This window comes from Amborella trichopoda, chromosome 10 (assembly GCF_054954075.1).
Source record: "Amborella trichopoda isolate Santa Cruz 75 chromosome 10, AtrichopodaSantaCruz75HAP2 v2.0, whole genome shotgun sequence".
Classification (NCBI taxonomy): Eukaryota; Viridiplantae; Streptophyta; class Magnoliopsida; order Amborellales; family Amborellaceae; genus Amborella; species Amborella trichopoda.
In genome coordinates this window covers 37,653,595-37,673,312 of record NC_142345.1, presented here as the reverse complement: position 1 = coordinate 37,673,312, position 19,718 = coordinate 37,653,595, and the positions used below count along the sequence as shown (strand labels likewise).

At 32.8% G+C, this 19,718-nt stretch overlaps 1 protein-coding gene and 1 pseudogene across 1 annotated transcript; both read right to left on the bottom strand.

Moving 5' to 3' along the window:
* Window positions 1-1,624: 1,624 nt before the first annotated feature.
* LOC105420145 (uncharacterized) lies at window positions 1,625-2,545 on the bottom strand (annotated as a pseudogene).
* A 10,718-nt stretch (window positions 2,546-13,263) lies between these two features.
* On the bottom strand, window positions 13,264-15,266 carry LOC18427559 (uncharacterized). Its single transcript, XM_006836608.4, has 2 exons — window positions 14,923-15,266; window positions 13,264-14,489 (listed from the first exon to the last, which is right to left on the bottom strand). Exons 1-2 carry the CDS (start codon window positions 15,243-15,245, stop codon window positions 13,625-13,627), a joined length of 1,188 nt encoding a protein of 395 aa, XP_006836671.1. The 5' UTR covers window positions 15,246-15,266; the 3' UTR covers window positions 13,264-13,624.
* Between the last annotated feature and the right edge of the window lie 4,452 nt (window positions 15,267-19,718).

Genomic DNA, 19,718 nt, shown 5'->3' with positions numbered 1-19,718 from the left:
GGCCACCCAATCCCAGCCAAATTATTCATATATCGAGTCCCAACAACAAGAGGGTAGGGATGAGCACGATAGTGTAGGTGAGCATGAAGGATGGATAAGCTTCGAGGATTTTGGATTAGGACCACAACAAAACACTAACACTCAGGGATTTTGGTATAGTCAGGTGCCCACTAATTTGGATGATTCGTTTTTAGATCGAGTCAATGAATTGTCACGCAAATTCAATCAATGGCACCAGCATGACCAAGATGAAGAACGACGTCGTTTATCATTTTATTTTTAGATCGTATGTTACGAATTATATGCTTTATTGTAGTTCATGTATGATAATATACTTAATACATGATAATTCTATGTTTTTGTGTGATGTAAATTAAATGATAAATAGTAGTTCATGCAGAGAAAGAACATATCAATATTAGCATATTCATGCAAAGAAATGAAAATTCTTAATGGAGTACCCTCACTTCTTATTGAATTCCTAAAAGACAACATTTATAATGAATTTTAATATATTTTTTGGATTTTTTTTACCGTTTAATCCGATCGATTCCCGATCCAAATCGCCGATTCGCCCATCCGAATGGGTTTTTGAGATGCCCGATCCGGGTCATCTATCCGCTTTTTAAACCACTGGGCACGGGGTTCACTACTCAAAACCGGGCTATTCACGGTTTTATAAAGTAATCGGCACGAAATTACCGATTCTCGTGCCGCCCGGTTTTATAAAGTAATCGGCATGGGGTTACCGATTCCTGTGCCGATCAGAACCGGGCTATTCCCGATTTTACCATTGCGAGTCGCCGATTTTTACATCACTGATCTGGATTTTAAAGTAATCGGCACGGGGTTCACTGTAGCCCGGTTCTGAACAGTGAACTCGCTGGAATGATGTCATACACCAGTCAGAACCGGCCCGTATGACATCCTTGTTGAGGCAACACCCGCCCGAGATGCCCCCGTGCTTTCACGCGTGCACTACAATGCATGTTGAAAAGCAATTTATATGCATAAATATGACTCTTATTCTTTGATGTGGGATAATTCCCACAAACAGTGCATTAAATTAAGATAGTTGAATAAGTATTATTAATATGGTGCCTTTATACAAATGCGGCAACATGGATTATAGCTAGTTAGGTTGTAATAATTTAGGTTTTTTTAATAGATTAGGGTTTTCCGCCAATTCGAGATTTTAGTGGCCATTGTTTCATCGATTTAATCTACTCTTTATTGTAGTCCATGTATGATTATATACTTTGTCCATGATAATTCTATGATTTTTCTTTTGTGTGATGTAACGTTAATAGTTAACATAAGTTTATTCATGGAAAAAACAGCTCAATATTCACAAATTGATGAAAAAAATGAAAGTTAACAATGTAGTACCATCATTTCTTATTGGATTCCTAAAAAACAACATTTATAATGAATTTTAATAATTTTTTTGGATTTTTTTTAAAGCTTAATCCTACTGAGTCGGCCGATTCCCGATCCGGATCGCTAGTTCATCGATCCAGATGGGTTTTTGGAGTGCCCGATCCGGGGCACCAATTCGTTTTTAAACCACTGGTCCATATAGTAGAATAGCTCTATGACACTCCCTATTGCAAACAAAGTTAATCTACCAAAAAAAAATTAGAGAAACAGAAAAATGAAAACCATATGGATATTCCCACTTTTCAGGTAACTGATTAGAGTGTCTGAAAGCATAAGTGAGAACCACGCTTCCATCCAATCTTCTTAGCTCGTATCTTTCGACCAAGACATACAACGCAAACATCCATTCTCCCTTACCGCTGCCAATAAATATCTGACTAACAGTGAGGTTCTTTTCTCTATCAGTGTCCCCAACATTTTGATCCCATTTCATCTTCATCTTCTCCATAATTGCTTTGCTCAATCCGCCCTCCTTCATCACCACTTTCCTCTATCATTTCAAACCAAACCATTCCATACTCTTCATCATTCCTTTTGCTCACCTCTTCCTTTCCTATCAATCGTCCCTCTTCTCTTCTTATGCTCTTATGAACTGTGACTTCGCTTTTTCTAGATATTATACTTTTTCCAGATATTGTACAACAATTACCAACCTCCTCCCATTGTTGCTCCAAACTCATTTTGTACTACGGACTCTCCTCCAACTGTTCTTTCGGCATGTCGAGCCCCCCTTTCTCCTTAAGGAAGATAAAAGGACAGTACCATTCTCCAACAGTGACAACCTCCGAAGTTTTTTGAGAGATAGGGAAGTCTGTTAGAGGAAGTCGGGATCATTGTGGGAATGTTCACGCCTTCGGCCCTCTCCAATTTCAAATTCCTTGATTCCGAAACAAATGCAGACAAAACCTTCTTTTCTATACATACGCCTTGGAGCGTAGCCATCTGAGGCCACAGAGTTGCATGTGAAATACTCGCATTCTTCTCCACTAGGACTGATTTGTATTTGTTGATATATCTCATATGGATTAAAAGCACTCGGCTTCATGTATTTCACATGTTTAAACCAGTAACATGTGGTCTTCTGTTCCCCCGAGAACAAGTCCATGCTAACCTGCTCAAGGTGATTAACTGTGTTAGATGCCCTCTCCAACTTACATGATCTACATAGGAGAAATGAGCAGTAAAATAACCAACAACAAGGCAAAATAAAATGGAAAAGCATACTATAATAAACAGTTGAAAATTAAAAAAGACTAAGAGAGAAATTAGTGAGGTGTAATAACAGAGCTGCATTTTACATTTCCAGTCTTCCACTGAAAGTTCTAAAATCTTTTTTGACGAATTATATTGCGGCCAGGACCGTACACGACCGCAATGTTCATTACAATGGAATTGAAGAGTAAAATAAATGATTTAATTGACAAATGCTACGACAGAGCACATTAAAAAGTTATGACCATTTATGCCGGATATAACAGCTGTGATATTTCTATATATTGAATTTTCAGGGTATTTTTCCTAAAATTATGGACTTGTATTGAACATAAAGGAATCATTTAAAAAATAAGTTTGTCACTATTTATGTGGAATATTAAACCAATTTTTTCCAAAATTTTGAAACACGGTGCAGCTCTCTCCATGCATTTAAGCCCACGGTATGAAGCTGAGTTTTTATATTTTAGGCCAATGGTATAAGAGGTTTAAATTTTACGAATAACACTGTATAGTGACAGAGAGTTAAACACAAATGAAGGTTTTTAAGTTCAGGAAATTGTTGACACAATTCCTCTTCAATCATTTGTAATTCTAATTGATGTTTGATGTTGAATAGGTTCGAGTTTGAAATTTTTAATTGATGTTTGATGTTGAATAGGTTCGAGTTTGAAATTTTGAATATAATTCTCATTGATGTTGAGGAGGGTTTCATTTTATAATTAAGATGTGAAGTATGTTGGAGAGTGATCTTATGATACTGGATGGTGATCTTGTTCATTGATAAATGCTAAAATTCTTAGTTGGGGTTTGGTTTATTATTCGGTGTGGTTTGCATAAGGTTACAAATTTAAACAATGAAAGTTAAGGTGTATCTCCAAATTTTATTATGAGATGTAAAGTAGAAATTAATATGATAAAATAAAGAGAAAAAAAAAACAAATAAAAAATCAATTCAAATTCAAATTAAATTAATAAATAAAAAAGAATTAGTAGGTAGTAGAAAGAATATGTTTCAATATCAATAAAGAAAGAAGAAATATTTCTTTATCCTTTTTTTTTTTTTCCTCCAACTTAACAATCAAATCCACATAAACAATTGTTTATTGAGCATAACTTCGGATTCTGATTTGTGTTCTAATTCAATAGGTAGTGTAAAAAATTATTAGGTTGGCTTGAGAATTTATTTTCATATCTAATTATAAAAATTTAAACTCCAAAAAAGGTTCTAATCAAGTAGATATGTAAACACATAAAAATCTACAAAATGGACCCTCCAGAAAATATGCTGCAAGATGTACTATTTGTAGACTCGAAATCTTTATTTTTAATTTTTATATATCTCGATGTCGAGATAATCAATTAGAGGGTTTTCTAAGATCAAACAGCCTTTTCCAATACATTTTTGAGATTAAATAATAATAAACTTTGGGTCCAGGTTCTAAACAATAAACAGGGTGGTCTCATAACCATTAATAGGAGGTGGGTTGGATGGGTTAGATCAAATAAGGAAATGCAAAATTTTTTTGTTTTCCATTGGAACTTTCAACTCAGTTTTAATCGTAGTTAGAGAAACCATCAAATCTCAGTAATAACTGCATCACATGGTAATAAAGCGAAAATTTCATATAGAACTCAAATTTCTCATATTATTTCATGGTAGACTTTCTTTCTGTTTTTCTTTCAAGCGACATAAAAAAACACCTAATAATTTCACCTACCCCTTCATTTCTTATCTCCCTCTTTTATTGACTTTTGACCATAGAAATTAACCCCAACATATCTTTTTATACCATTTCATTTCAAAAAAAAATTTAATCCTCTTTTTCCCTTTCCACCCTATAAAAAAGTTTTTGAATTGAAATAATATAAAAAGATTTGTTGGGGCATATCTTTTTATACCATTTCATTTCAAAAACTTTTTTAATCCTCTTTTTCCCTTTCCACCCTATAAAAAAGATTTGAGTTGAAATGGTATAAAAAGATTTGTTGGGGCTAATTTTTATGATTAAAAGTCAATGAAAGATGAAGATAAGAAATGAGGGGGTATGGTAAAATCTTTAGGAGTTTTCTTAAACCGCTTGAAAGAAAAATAAAAAGAGGGTTTACCATAAAATAATACGAGGAATTGAGGTTCTATACGAAATTTTCCCTAAAACAAATAATTTCTACTTTTAAATTTTAAAAAAATTTATCAAATTACCTATAAGAGATGAGAAATTTAATATTTTATCTATATTTTGTATTTAATTTTAAAATACCCATAGAAAACATGTGAGTTGGAATAGGCAAATTCAATGGTTTAAAAAACGGATCGGTGACCCTGATCGGGCTCCCAAAAAACCGATCCGGATCGGCGAATCGGCAATCCGGATCTGGAATCGAGTGAATCGGTCAGAATAAAGCTTAAAAAAAATCTGAAAAAAATATTAAAATTCATTATAAATATTGTTTTTTAGGAATTCAATAAGAAATGAGGGTACTCCATTAAGAATTTTCATGTTTTTGAATGAATATGCGAATATTGATATGTTCTTTCCCTGCATGAACCGCCATTCAGCATTTAATTTACATCACACAAAAGGATAAACATAGAATTATCATGGAATAAGTATATCAACATACATGGACTACAATAAAGCATAAAATTAGTAACATATGATCTAAAAATAAAATGATAGATGACGTTATTGCTCTTCTTGGTCACGCTAGTGCCATTGATTGAATTCGTTTAACAATTCATTGATTCGATCTAAAAATGAATCATTGATATTAGCAGGCGTCTGACTATTCCCAAATCCCTGAGTATTGGTGTTTTGTTGTGTTCCCAATCTAAAATCCTCGAAGATTGTCCATCCTTCATGCTCACCTACACTATCGTGCTCATCCCTACACTGTTGCTGTTGGGACTCGATATGTGAATAATATGGCTGGGATAGGGTGGCCTCAGAATCATCATCTCTCTCATTTTCTCTTTGAATAATATGGATTAAAAAAAAAATAACAAATTTTCAAAAAAAATCGATAATGGATTAAAAAAAAAAATCACAAATTTTCAAAATATTTTATCATGGATTACAAAAAAAAATTCGATCATGGATTAAAAAAAAAATCACAAATTTTCAAAAAATTCTATCATGGATTACAAAAAAAAATTCTATCATGGATTAAAAAAAAAAATCACAAATTTTCAAAAAATTCAATCATGGATTACAAAAAATTCGATCATGGATTACATAAAATTCGATCATGGATTACAAAAAAAAACAAAAAATTCCATCGTGGATTACAAAAAAAGAAAAAAACAATTCGATCATGGATTACAAAAAATTCAATCATGGATTACAAAAAACTCTATCATGGGTTACAAAAAAAACAAAAAACAAAAAATTAAATCATGGATTACAAAAAAAAAAACAAACATTTCGATCATGGATTACAAAAAAAAAAACAAACATTTCAATCATGGATTACAAAACATTCGATCATGGATTTCAAAAAATTCTATCATGGGCTACAAAAAAAAAACAAAAAACAAAAAATTCGATCATGGATTACAAGAAAAAAAAACAAACATTTCGATCATGGATTACAAAAAATTTGATCATGGATTACAAAAAATTCTATCATGGGTTACAAAAAAAAAAAAAAAACAAAAAATTCGATCATGGATTACAAAAAAAAAAAAAAAAAAACAATTCTATCATGGATTACAAAAAAAATTGATCAAGTATTATAAAAAAATCTATCATAGATTACAAAAAAAAAAAAAAAAAAACCGTACGGGACTCGCCGATTCACTGTACGGGACTCGCCAATTCCGTACAGTGAATCGGCGAGTCACTGTGGAGAATCGTCCAGTTCTCTCTAGAACCGGACGATTCCCGTTTTTTCGCCGATTCGATCCGTCCATGGCGATTCCCGATTCGAACCGAGCGAGTCCGGTTCGAATCGGCGTTTTTTTAAACACTGGGCAAATTCTTTAATACTTCATCTCTTATTCGCATTTTGACAAATTTCCCTTAAATATTAAGTGGTAATTACATTTAAAAGCTATAAAATAAGGAAAATATATATAAGGAGAACACTTATTATTCGTACAATGATGTCACAAATACTCTTGGTACTCGGATTTCAAATCAGATAGTTATAAGAGAGTCATTGATAAGACACAGTTCAAAAACAATTTCTCGAACTTTGTAGCACACTCCAAGCCATCTAATTTGATAGCGAATAGCTAAAAGCAATTGTAACATTATTTGTAAAAAGAAGAATGGTCTCATAGCATACAATCTCATAAAATAAACAACTAACTTTCTTTTAATCATAACGGTAGTTACATAAAAGGCCTTATAACTGGCTTGAGGGGTTTGAATTGTTTAATTTATTGGATTGTTTACACAGAGCCCATTTATGTTTTATGCAAAGAGGTCACAACTATTCACACTCATTAAATATATCAAATTAGATGCTTTGGGGAAGTACAAAGATTATTATTTTTTGAATATTGTGTGTAATCAATTATACTCTTACAACCACCCATTTTGATATCTAAAGAACAAGAATGATTGTGATCTCCTTGTACAAAAAGAAAGCAGTCTCTTGAATCCCTTAATTTATATTACTAGTTACAAATAAAATGCCTAGTAAGGGATCTGAAAAATCGGAAAGGCAGGCACTATTTCCTTTATGCAAATCAGGTTTTAAATTTTTAACTGATAATAAAAGGAAAGGTATTTGAGCAACTGCACCAAACGCATCAAAAATCTATCTATAATATGGATTTTAAAAATGGTGGCCCTATCAAAAACTGCAATGAAAAGTGTTAAATAAAATATCAAAAATAAACTTTTGAATTTTTTAAATTTATTTTTTGGCATTTATGTTCACCATGGTTGAGATTTTAACCCCTAAAATTTTGGATCCAAAATTCTTCGAGATGAATTTTAGAGGGGCGACCTATGTAAATAGATGAGTACTCATCAAAGTTTCATGCTCCTGGGAGCATAATGTCTACTTGCTCCCTAGGGAAAATCTCAAACTAAGGATATTTTTTGGATCTCAAATTTTAATGATGTAATCTCTAGAAACCAGGAACCAACTTAAAAGAAAAATAATAATAATTCACGCTCTCTACTTAACCAAATAAAGTGATGTCCCAAGATTATATATAAAATATTTATATATTGATTTAGTAAAAAAACATATTTCTATAAATTTTTGTTTTTTATGAATTTTTTATACAACCGAGTTTATACCCTAGAATTCGGCTTGACAAGGTCCTGAATCCAAGTAACTTACCTAGTTAGACTCCCAATTTTAAAAACTTGACACAAACCAATCTAAACTCACCCTCATATGAAAAGAACACATACATAGCACCCAAAAAAAAAAAAAAAAAACTTCAAGAAATTACCCCTTATGCTCGCCATCTGCTTCAATGACATGGTAGAAATTAGAATAATTTGTCATGCCCCAAGAATTTACAATACTGATATTCCTGAGATATGACAGTCAAAACATATATACATCTCTTTTTAGGACAAATGTACAATGGCGAATTCTTACAAAGTAACAAAAGAAAGTTTAAGCACAACTACAATATCTTCCAGAATTGATCCTGACAAGCACTCAAAATGAAACAGCAGTTATCGTGAAAAAATGTTTACCATAATTTGATAAGTTTGGCTACTGAGTAAGTGATCATCATAATCCTAAAAATAATCATGGTTGAAAGATATCAATATTTTCAAAAAGGAGATTTATTAACAGAAATGCATTAACAGTTTTCACTTTAAAAAATGCATAATTAAGTATAATCCGAATAATTGAAATGCATATAACATTTTAACGGCAGTGCATAATTCAAATGATTTCACAAATTACCCTACTAGAGTCCCAAGTAGGTCACCTATATACCCCATCAGCATCCTGATGGGTCCACTTAATCCCTATTGACGTCCCAGATAGGTCCACTTAATCCCTGCAGGTCCACTTATACATCACCGGCGTACCAGATGAGTCCACTTAATCCTTACCGACGTACCAGATAGGTCCACTTATACCTCACCGGCGAACAAGATGAGTCCACTTGCATATTTAAAGTATTTCTAAATTTCTTTTAACATTCGAAAGCAGCAATATCATGTATTCAACATATTACTGAAATTATTAATATGAATTTCACTAAAACCATTAATAACAGTCACTTTCAATAACATTTCAAAAATAACCAGTCAAATATTTTGGGCTCAGATTTAGAAAGGTAGCAATTCGTAAAGACATTATAGCATAATTGCCAATCTAATATGTATAGGAAAAAAAAAACTCTTATAGAAATTCAAGAATACGGAATTATCACAATTTGTGGGATGTCAATTCGCAAATAAATAATTCACAGACAATGCTATAATCAATTGCAAAAATATCAGTTTTCAAATAATAAGGCAGTCATTTACACATAAAATTTACAATGTCTAAATATTCAAAAACAGTAGAAAGAAATCTCACAATTTTACTAAAAACAGAAATATCACATTTATTTCTAATAATTTTACAATATCTAAAATTTTCTAACAATAGACAAGAAAAATAAATAAATTTATTTCTAAGAATTTACAGCATTTAAAATTTCTAACATAGATAAAATATCACAATTTTATTAAAAAGATTATTTTTCAAAATAATGGGGTCGCTTGCGCATAAAATTTATCGCGCCTAAAATTCATGATAATAAGCAGAAGTAATTATTTCATTTCATTTTTAAAAAAAACGGATTATTTTTCAAGATAATGAAGTCACTTACCTAAAATATTTGAGAAGAAGCTTCCGATAAAATTTCGGTTAGAGGAAAGAGCTCACTGTGTTTTGACTAGAGAGAGAAAGATCTCAAAAATTTTCTAAGGTGGGAGTCATCGCCTTTCTTATTTAAATTCTTAAGATACCTTATTATATTATTTTATTAAGTTACACCTCAAATGTTTAAAACCCAGGTCTACTAAAAGATGGGGTAAAGGAAAGTAAAAGTTAATAAAAGTGGTGATGGTCCCTAAGAACCATAATACTTATATGGACCATCACTTATTAAAAGTTTCTTTTTTTTTTTTTCTTTTTTTTTTTGAAATTTTAGGATCATTACACTCTAATCCAAATAACGCCAGTTTAAATCACACTTTTCCATACTGATCTAAATTGCATAGTTTTACTATTACTCATATTTTTCTTCATATTTTTAAATCTATTCAAATGGACTTGAATAGATCAGTATGGAAAGGTGTGATTCAACAAACGTCAGTGTGGATTCAACACTATATGAAACAAAATTTCGAAGAGATTATCCCATCTCAAAACAAAATTTCGAAGAGATTATCCCAACTCAAAACAAAATTTTGAGTTCCAAATTGATTATCCCATCTTTTTCTTTTTTTGTTCTCAATTGATTGAATGATTTGAGAGGGTAAAACAAAGCTGTGAAAAGAATCCATCAATATAAAATCAGTGAAGTGGTTACCTTAAAAATAATATAAAACCAGTGAAGTGGTTACCTTAAAAATAATATAAAATCAGTGAAGTGGTTACCTTAAAAATAATATAAAATCATTTAACTAAAGTAGCTCCTCAGCTATTTTGTTAAAAAGAACCAAAATGCGACTATTTTTAGTTTGGTATCTTGAACAAGCAAGGAAATTAAAAAAGTAATTTGGCACATGAAACAAATGAGGCAAAATTACTAAAATGCACTTCGTTTGATTTGGGTTCCAAATCCAAACTAGAGGTTTTTAAAAACATGCATCAAAGACAGGTTACTTTCAACATCTTAAGTTGGAATGAATGATGTAAATACTCTTGCGTTCTAGGTTTTGAACATGAAACAAGAGTTTTTAGTGAAAATATTTCATGCTTGGAATCCAAAACAAGCATGGCATGTCGAATAGGAAAGTATCCCGTTCACATAATGTGGACCGGTGGCTCCAACGGTTGAGATTTTATATTTTTAAATAAAAAGTTCAAATAGAAATTAATATTTAATTTTGGTCCTTGGATGAAGTTGGTTCAATCTAAACTATTGATAAGAATTAGGCTTGTATCAAGGCAGTCGCAATTGGGCTTTCATAGCAGTATGTCTCAAGTTCCATTCCTATGTAACCTTTTTAAAAAAAAAAAAGGTACCTTTCTTGCAAGCACCCTTTCAACATAGGGTGAAAGGTTACACAAGCGGCCTTTCAACATAGGAGATTTCACAAGCCATATCCAATAGTTAAAAATTAGTCTCATATTTTATTTTAAATTTTTTATTTAAATAATTTGTTTATTTAAATTTTTCGGTGTAAATATATTTTTATAAATATAATTAAATAAAAATTATGAAAATTTAGTCTAAATATAAAATAACTAAAATCCCTTAAATTTATTTTGATCTTTATTTTTCTTGAAAATATTTTTATTACTTTTATTCAATTCTACTTATAAAAATCAAACTCAATGTCAAATCTCATATTAAATATCAGTTTCAATAAAAAATAAAAATAAAATACAAAATTCAAATTTGACCGATGGCGTTGGTTCAATCTGAACCACTAAAAGGTATTTGTGCAATCCGATGTACGTAATACCAACCCTTTTAATGATCAGTTAAGGACAAATTGAGTGACATGATGTATTTAAAGCAACGACTCTAACGCAGCGGCCTCACATGGGTGCGGGTCCCGCGACATGGACGTGGCCCGGTACTCATGCCAACGAGATATTACGTATTTTTATTTTATCTTCAACTTCGACCGAGACCTTTTTAGGAAGGAGAGGGCAACTCTTGTCCTCCATTCTAACTCATGCTTCTAGCGTGCCGGGTCCGGCAGAAGCTCTAATGTTTTTATATCATCAAATATAACAATTAGTAAATTACCTGATCATATCAATTGGATAGCTTTATAAATTATTTATTTTTTATCAAATAAAATTTTTTATTATTCTTATAAAAAATAGTATTTTTCATCCAATTTTTTTACCTCGAACTTTGCATTTGAAACTTGCACCACCAAACTGACAACCCCAAACCAAACTCTGATATTACTTGTTGTGCATGGAAGCTCAAAATCGATCGGTTGATTTTTTGACAAATAAAGTACAAAAAAAATAGAACTGACAAAGCAACAAACAAAAAAAATGAAGCATAAAAGGAATAACAGAAAAAAGAGAACACCTAAATTTATATAGCTTGTCACAGATGTGACTACATCTACGAGCGAAAATCTCTTTTGGAATTTAAGCCAAAGTAGATATTTGTTGATAACTGTCTTGAATTCTTGAATCCCTATTTTATGGGATTAGTTTCTTTATCTTTTTGTTTTCTATTTATTTAAGTATAATCTAATTTTATTATTAAGTTCATATAGATTAGGATAGATATAGGTCGATAATAAAGATAAAGTTAAGTTTCCAAGTATGTACATTTTTTGGAGGGTTCTTTTTCTATGATACCAAAAGTCAACCAATCATGTTTAGAGCTTTTGCGCACCACAAGTGGTATCAGAGCATTTGTAGCGCGCAAAGCTCTAAATATGATGGGTTGATTTTTTATACCACCAAATCCAAGAGGCATGTGGGACTAGTTTGAACAAGGTAGTTGTTTTTTACTTTGTTTTATAATTTTATTTCATATTCCATTGTATTGATTGAAATATATTATTCGTAAAATATATTACTGGAGTGATGCATTACTTGGAAGTAAGTTTTTATTATGTGGTTAAGCATTTGGATGCAACCTTGGAAATGGAAGTAAGTTTTTACTATGTGGTTAAGCATTTGGATGCAACTTTAGAAATTCATTGTTATACGGCTACGTATGAAAGAAATTTGATAAATGCATTACCCTAATTTTGGCTTGAGAATATTGTATAAATTTTGCCTATAGAGATGTGATTTTCTTGCAACTCTTAATAAGTTTGTTTTTTTCAAAAAATATCAATTAAAACTACGACGAAAAAAGCACGAATACTCTACAAAAAAAGAGAGAAGATTCATGCATCATACCATGCCAAAAAGCGAGTGAATATTTTAAAGAGAGAAGAGGGAAGAGGAACGCTTAGAGTAAAGTGAAAAGGTTGGAGGCCCTCAAATTTAGAGAGAGACTTTAGAGAGATTGAGTCACACTTCCTCGCAGACCTCACATTTACGATGTATGTTTTGTGGCAGTCCGTCAGGCTTCATATTACCCATCTATCAATCCCGTAATGCATTTTCCGTCTCTTCGTGCAGGGAATAGATTTCACAAATTTTTAAGCAAATTTTAGGTAATACATTTCATTTCCTGCCTACTATGTCAGTACCCAAACTCTGGAAATGACAAATTTCCTTGTAATCTATTTCCCCATGAGAGATTTACGGGTACCCAAACTACCCCTTAATGTTGAGTTTGTTAAGTAGCTTGCATTTTATTAAATTCATAACGTGAAATGTAGCTTAGAGAACCGGTCATGTGACAAGTTTCCCATTGTCCAATGAATACCTTCTCGTTCCTTGCTCAGATTCAGCTGTAAACAAATCTCTCTCTCTCTCTCTCTCTCTCTCTCTCTCTCCATCTCTCTTTCATTTGCTTATTATTAGACCCTTCAATTATAAAGTATGAACCACAAGAAAGGGTTCTGTCCCATATCAATCTTAAGAAATCTCATGTAAAACAAGCCCCAATGTCTATGAAGTCCTTGCAAACATGGCAACTTCATAGATATTGATTAATAGTACTACATACTCTATGCAACCCATGGCTAAGGCCAGGGGGTTCGAGAAATCGGAATCTGGCCCTAAATTGCTAGGGGACTGATTCGGATTCACCCAGTCCGACTTTGGCGAATACGATATCCAACCAGTGTACATATACCATAGAAGAAAAACTCAAAAGTAGGAAACCAGGGGAATTGGGCGACTCCCCTGATGACCTTGCTTGAACCAGTTTTATTTTAGAGCCTGGATAAGGCTATTCCCACTTTTCCCTCAACTGTTGAGAGTGTCTAAAGACATAGCTGAAGATCAAGCTTTCATCCATTCTCCTTAACACATACCTCTCCACCAAGACATATAAGGCGAAGGTCCATTCACCCTCACGGCTACTGTGAAAAACCCTCTCCACTTTCACATCCTTCTTCTCTCCTCTATTGCCCAGTATATCTTGATCCCATTTCATCTTCTCCATAATTACCTTGCTCAAGCCAACCCCCATCAGTCCTCCTTGCACTCCACTCTTCTCTCTGGTTTCAAACCACACCATTCCATTTGTGATATCCCACCTCTCATCCACCACCACCCTTCCCATCAAGAACCCCTCTTCACTTTTTACTCTTGTTTCCACCCCCACAGCTTTGCTTCCAAACCCTCTGCAACAATGAATCTCTTCCCACTGTTGCTCCAAACTCATTTTGTAATAAAAGCTCTCCTTCAATTGCTTCTTGGGCTTATCAAGTCCCCCCTTTTCCTTGACAAAGATAAAAGGAGAGTACCACTCCCCCACAGTAACAATCTTTGAGCCCTTCTGCGAGATCGGGAAGTTCATATGGGGGAATTGAGCACGGAGATCGACATTCATTCCTTCTGCTTTGCTCAATTTCAAACTCTTTGATTTTGAAATAAAAACTTCCCATCCGTTCCTTCGAAGAAACCGCGGGGGATAGCCATCTGAAGCCACAGACGTGCTTATAAAATCCTTACAGATTTTCCCTCTGGGAATGATTTGCATCTGTTGGTAGATATTATTGGGATGAAAAGGTTTCGGCTTCGTGTCTTCCACAAAAGTACAGAAGCAAGAGGTGACCTTCTCTTCCTCTCGTGAGCAGGTGCACACCAACCTGCCCAAGGCAAATCATCGTCTTAGCCCCAATAAAAACAAGGTGAAAAGGGAACTAAAAAGAAAGGCAAAGAACCAAAGTAGAGTACAGATATCATATGAATTCAGCAGGAAAAAGAAAGATGCATCAAGGCTAGAAATGATCAATCAAAATGAAATAAGAGGCATATGTATTTTGATAAAAAATCAATTCCATTCGATGTTTTGTCGCCCTTGGTCTAGCGGTGTGATACCCTGTAATTTTTATATGGAAAGGTGAGATTAGAACCCTGAAAGTTTGTTCACTAACGAAACCAATCAAACCTGCTAAAAAAATTGAATTACCCAAAGAAAGAGAAAAATAAAATACCCAAATTTGAATTAAAAGAAAGAAGTTTCACTTTATACTAATTCAAAATAACCCATGTTGGAGAAGATAAGTCTAATATCATTACCCTTTATGTTTGCCATCCACTGCAACAACGTAGTACAGATTATAAGTTAAAGGCTGACCAAGAACAGGGATGAAGAAGGTGTGATCAACATGATTCACAGTCGTCTCTCCAGCACTGTCTGTAAAACAAACAGAAAGACATTTGTTTTGTGGAAAGGGTGGACCTGTGAAGCGCTTGTCCTTGTAGAGACCCCAACAACAGGTTTCAACACTAGGTTCGAGATCTTGTTCTTCTTCGTTTTGCAAAAGAAGGTAGCCGGAAAAAGGACCTTCCGGCAGCCGGAAAAGAGACTCAACACTGCGTAGTGGTCTAGTTGCATACATGGTGGGCAATGATTATTGAAGCTAGGTATTTTGATCGTCCATTCTTATGCTTTTATAGATCTTAGTCGTTCCACCAACTAGTGTGCTTCTTGATTAGATAATGTCAAAAGATCTATGCTCCTGCAGGAGCATTCCCTCCATTTATTCCCTCAGGTAAAAATCAATTTAGGAGTACATTGTGCCGGCAAATTTTGGGGCATGTAACCTTAGGAATCTGGCGACCAAATAGCAAAAAATAAACAAACAAGTCACTCTCTTTATGCGCTTGAAAAGTATAATGTCGACCATTTAATTTTTGAAAAGTCATATCATTTAACAACTCAAAATCTTATACATATTTCAAAAATTGAAGAAAATCTTTCCAAGTAGCTCTTTCGCCCAAAGGAGTAAGTCCATGATTTGATCCCCTTCGAACCGGCTACAAGCGCCTATTTTTTAAAAAAATTTGTTGGCTAAATTTATTTACAAGTAGCTCTTTTGCCCAAAGGAGTAAGTCCATGGATTGATCACCTTGGAACTGGCTGTAAGCGCCGCTCATATATAATATTGTAATGGTTATCTTATTTCATTTTATTTTTTCTGGTTAAATTTCTTGTTCATGCGGATTGGTTTGATCTCTGACCTCAACGATCCAAATGAAAATTTTAGAATACAAAGAGTTGACATGACCTTCAACGGATAAGTTCGGGAAGCCCCATTAAAAATTGTGGGAAAGAAATTGAGCAAGTATAACTTGTTCCCCCCGGGCCATATACTGTACAACAACCCACTCACGCAAAAGAGCTACTCAAGAGATTTGTTTTGTATTTAAAATTTTGATATCTAACTAAATTATCACTAGATGATTATTTTCAAAAAAAAAAAAGAAAAACACAAAAATTTGGATTTTGAGTTCTTGAACATCTTGTCTTTCCTTCAAAAAATTAGAGGGCTGCCATGTGAACTCAAAAACTGGATTTTGAGTCCTTGAAATGTCTCTTTCTTTTTTTTGTTGGAGTTGTTTGCTTGATGCAACAGATTACATCATCAAAATTTAATATTTAAACAATATTGTTGGCATGAATTTTATTCAACGGAGTAGACAGACAGTATGCTCTTGAGGGAGTATTTTGGCAAGAAATTTTAGAAGGTTAAGTGTTAAGTGCGCTTTCTATTTTTTATTTTTTAAAGGGCAGTTTCAGTTCTGCCCTTCATCGCAGGGGTTAAATATTGGCCGACATTTTAGACTTGGGTTTATTCGCGGGCCCATGCCCTGACAATTAACATTGAACATTATGGTTATTGACAGAGACAGAGAGACGAATTAGTCTCCAAATCCAAGCCGTCACCCTTGTCCCTCTCTTAGTTACATCGATTAGGAATATTTAATCATGGATTTTTTTAAACGATTAAACGTAGAAGACAAAGGGGAAAATACTAACTACCATTCATTTGCCTTTCCAAGCCGTCTTACCATGAAAATTAAATCAAACCTATATAAAAAATGAAAGAATTATAGAACCCCTCGACCACAATTTTGGACACGCTAGACCAACACCCCCCCCCCCCCCCCCCCCCCCCGCACCATGTTTTTTTCATACCACCCTCTTAACTCCAAGGGTATTTATTTTTGGGTCCACTCACCTAAAATAAGAAATTAATTTTTTAGGACAAAAATACAGCCATATATTTAAGATAGTTTCTCTCTCAAGGCTTTCAAATTTCAAATTATCTTAATTTTCAAGAGAGAGAAACTCTAAAAATTTGAAAGCCTTGAGAGAGAGGGAAAGAATGGGAATGAACAATATTGAGGTTAGTAATGTAGTTAAAAGTAGGAAAAGTATACAAAGAAACTATTTACTTTTAATACAAATAGGTCATAATCACTTTTATCATCAAACATTTATTATCGGTAGGCATGCCTACAAAGTATAATCTAGATTATGCAAAAAGATTATTCATTTTTAATACAAGAAGGTCGCAAGTAATTGTCATCGTTTTGATATAAAATCAAGTAGCTAAGGATGTCCTATTGGCCAGGTTCAAGACAAAAAAGAGAAAAGTTTATATAGAGTCGAGGCTCTAAATAATCAAATTTTAGCCTGCCTCAAAAATTTTAGTAGAAGAAGTTGTTTTGATGCCTAAATATCATCAAATTGATCATCTTGACATCCAGATGCATAGACATGAAAAAAAAAATGGATTTAAAGTTTTGAAAATAGTATATTTTTGGACTATTAATTTTCAAGATTTTCAAGTTTTCATAGATCTATTAATCTACACTATTTTTTAAGCTTTAAACTTTATAAATAAAGATGAAAATATATTTTTAAGCCTATCACAAAAATTTCAATATTGAAACCACATTTCTCGATACTATTTGAAGGTAGGCTCTAATTTGATTGTTTAGAGCCTAGGCTCTATGCAAACAGCACCCAACAAAAAAGATGTGTCTTTTAACTTTGTTATACTTCAAGCTGTCAAATTTCGCATTTAATGGCAATAGAAGATTGTGACATCCTTATAGGAGATAAAAACTAAGGTTTGGAAAAAAATAAAGGAAATAAAAATAGTGCAGAAAATTAAAAAAATCAAGATATATATTTACGTGGCTAAGCACATTGCTTATATCTGTGGGGTAGCAAATGTATCTTCAACTAATAAGAAAAACACCATTAAGCATAGAGAATACAAATATTTTACATGCTCTTTCTCACAAGTCCTAAAAGAATGTGTTTTTCCTCTCTAGATCACCTACCCAAGAATTAAAGAAACTAACCCTCTCTTGCGTACTAATTTTCTCTCTCTACAAATCTACCTTTTATAAAGAAGAAACTCAAGAGAAAAATTTTGGCTCCCATCCTAATCTCATACAAGAAAATTCTGATATTTTCTACACTTAAAAGGTTAACGTTCCCTTAATAATAAGAACTAAAAGATATCCAATTTTCTTAAATGAAGGACTTCCTAAGTCTTAGGGAATACGGCTTCACATATCAACATTTTCCTACTTGAAGACATGTTTTTATTATGACTTGCCTGCTCCAAAACTGCTTCCCAATTGGCTTACTCAACGTATATGCTGGATTGTCACCTATATGAATTTTATGTGTTAAATTTCTTCCATCTTCTACAATGTCATGAGCAAAGTGATATTGTGCATCAATATGCTTAGTCATATCATGGAAAGGCAGATTCCTTACTAAAAACAAGGTACTCAAGTTCTCACAATAAAGCAGTATACCTTCTTGCATAACTCGGATATGTTTAGCCAACTTCCTTATTTAAATGCATGAGTAAGTGACATATACTTAGACACTGTAGAAAACAAAACCATAAATTACTACAATCTTGATAACTAACTAACTAACTATATCACCTCTGAAAGAAAAAACATATCTTGTAGTAGACCTTCTTCTATCCAAGTCACTTGCAAAGTTTGTAGCAACATAACTGGCGACTTTCAAATCTATCCATTTGTAACAAGTACCAGCATTATAAATTCCTTTCAAATACCAAAGGATCATTTTCACAGAGGTGCAGTGATCATGGTTAGGATTTGTCATACATTTGCTCACCACTCTTAATGTTTGTACTTTGTTAGGTATAGTGTTAACTATATGAAATTTGATGCACCCTACTGCTGATGAATATTACACTCGAGACATATGTATCTTTTCTGCTTTATTGTTGGGACATTTTTTGAAGGCAACTTCATATGCATACGAAATGGGGTATTAACTAGTTTTGCATTTTGCATATTGACATGCCTCATAGCCGTCTCCATATAACTCTTTTCAGTTAATTAGATATTCCTGCTATTCCTGTATCTAAGTATACTCATCTCAATTAACTAACAGCTTTCATCTCAAAGTCCCTAACCAACTGAGCTTTGAGTGTTGTTACATTCTCTTTAATTAATCTTGCAACAATCATGTTATCGACATACAATAATAAGATAATAAAGAATTCATCTTCATAATCACGAAAATATAAACAATAGTCAGTTTCATATCCATGAAAATTCAAGCTCAATATGAAAGAATCAAACCATTTGTACCAACACGTCGGTGCATGTTTCAACCCATCCAATGATATCTTGAGACTACAAACCAATTTTTCTTCTTTTTCCTTAATAAAAGCTTCAGGTTAGGTCATAAAAACTTCTTCTTTTAAGTTATCATATAAAATGTAGTTTTAACATCTAGCAATACCATGTTCACTATAAAAATTATTACTTCACTAAAATAAAATTATTCCTTATTATTTGTTGTCAGATATTATTACTTTCACTAAACAAAATTATTCCTCATTATCAGTTCTTAGATACTTAATGTTCTTACCTTTCTGATTTTCTACCAAGGCCTTAGATTTTTTGAAACAACAGAAGGTATCTTTTTTTTCTTTTTTTTCTTTTTTTCTGTTTTTTTTTTTTTTTTTTTTTCGGCATATAAATTTACATTTTCTTAAAGTTATCAATAAAATTGACAAAAT

Coding starts and splice junctions, on each gene's coding strand:
- LOC18427559 (XM_006836608.4), bottom strand. CDS start 15,245: ATGTATGCAACTAGACCACTACGCAGTGTTGAGTCTCTTTTCCGGCTG. Junction 14,490..14,922: donor GTGGATGGCAAACATAAAGG/GTAATGATATTA, acceptor TGCCTTGGGCAG/GTTGGTGTGCACCTGCTCAC.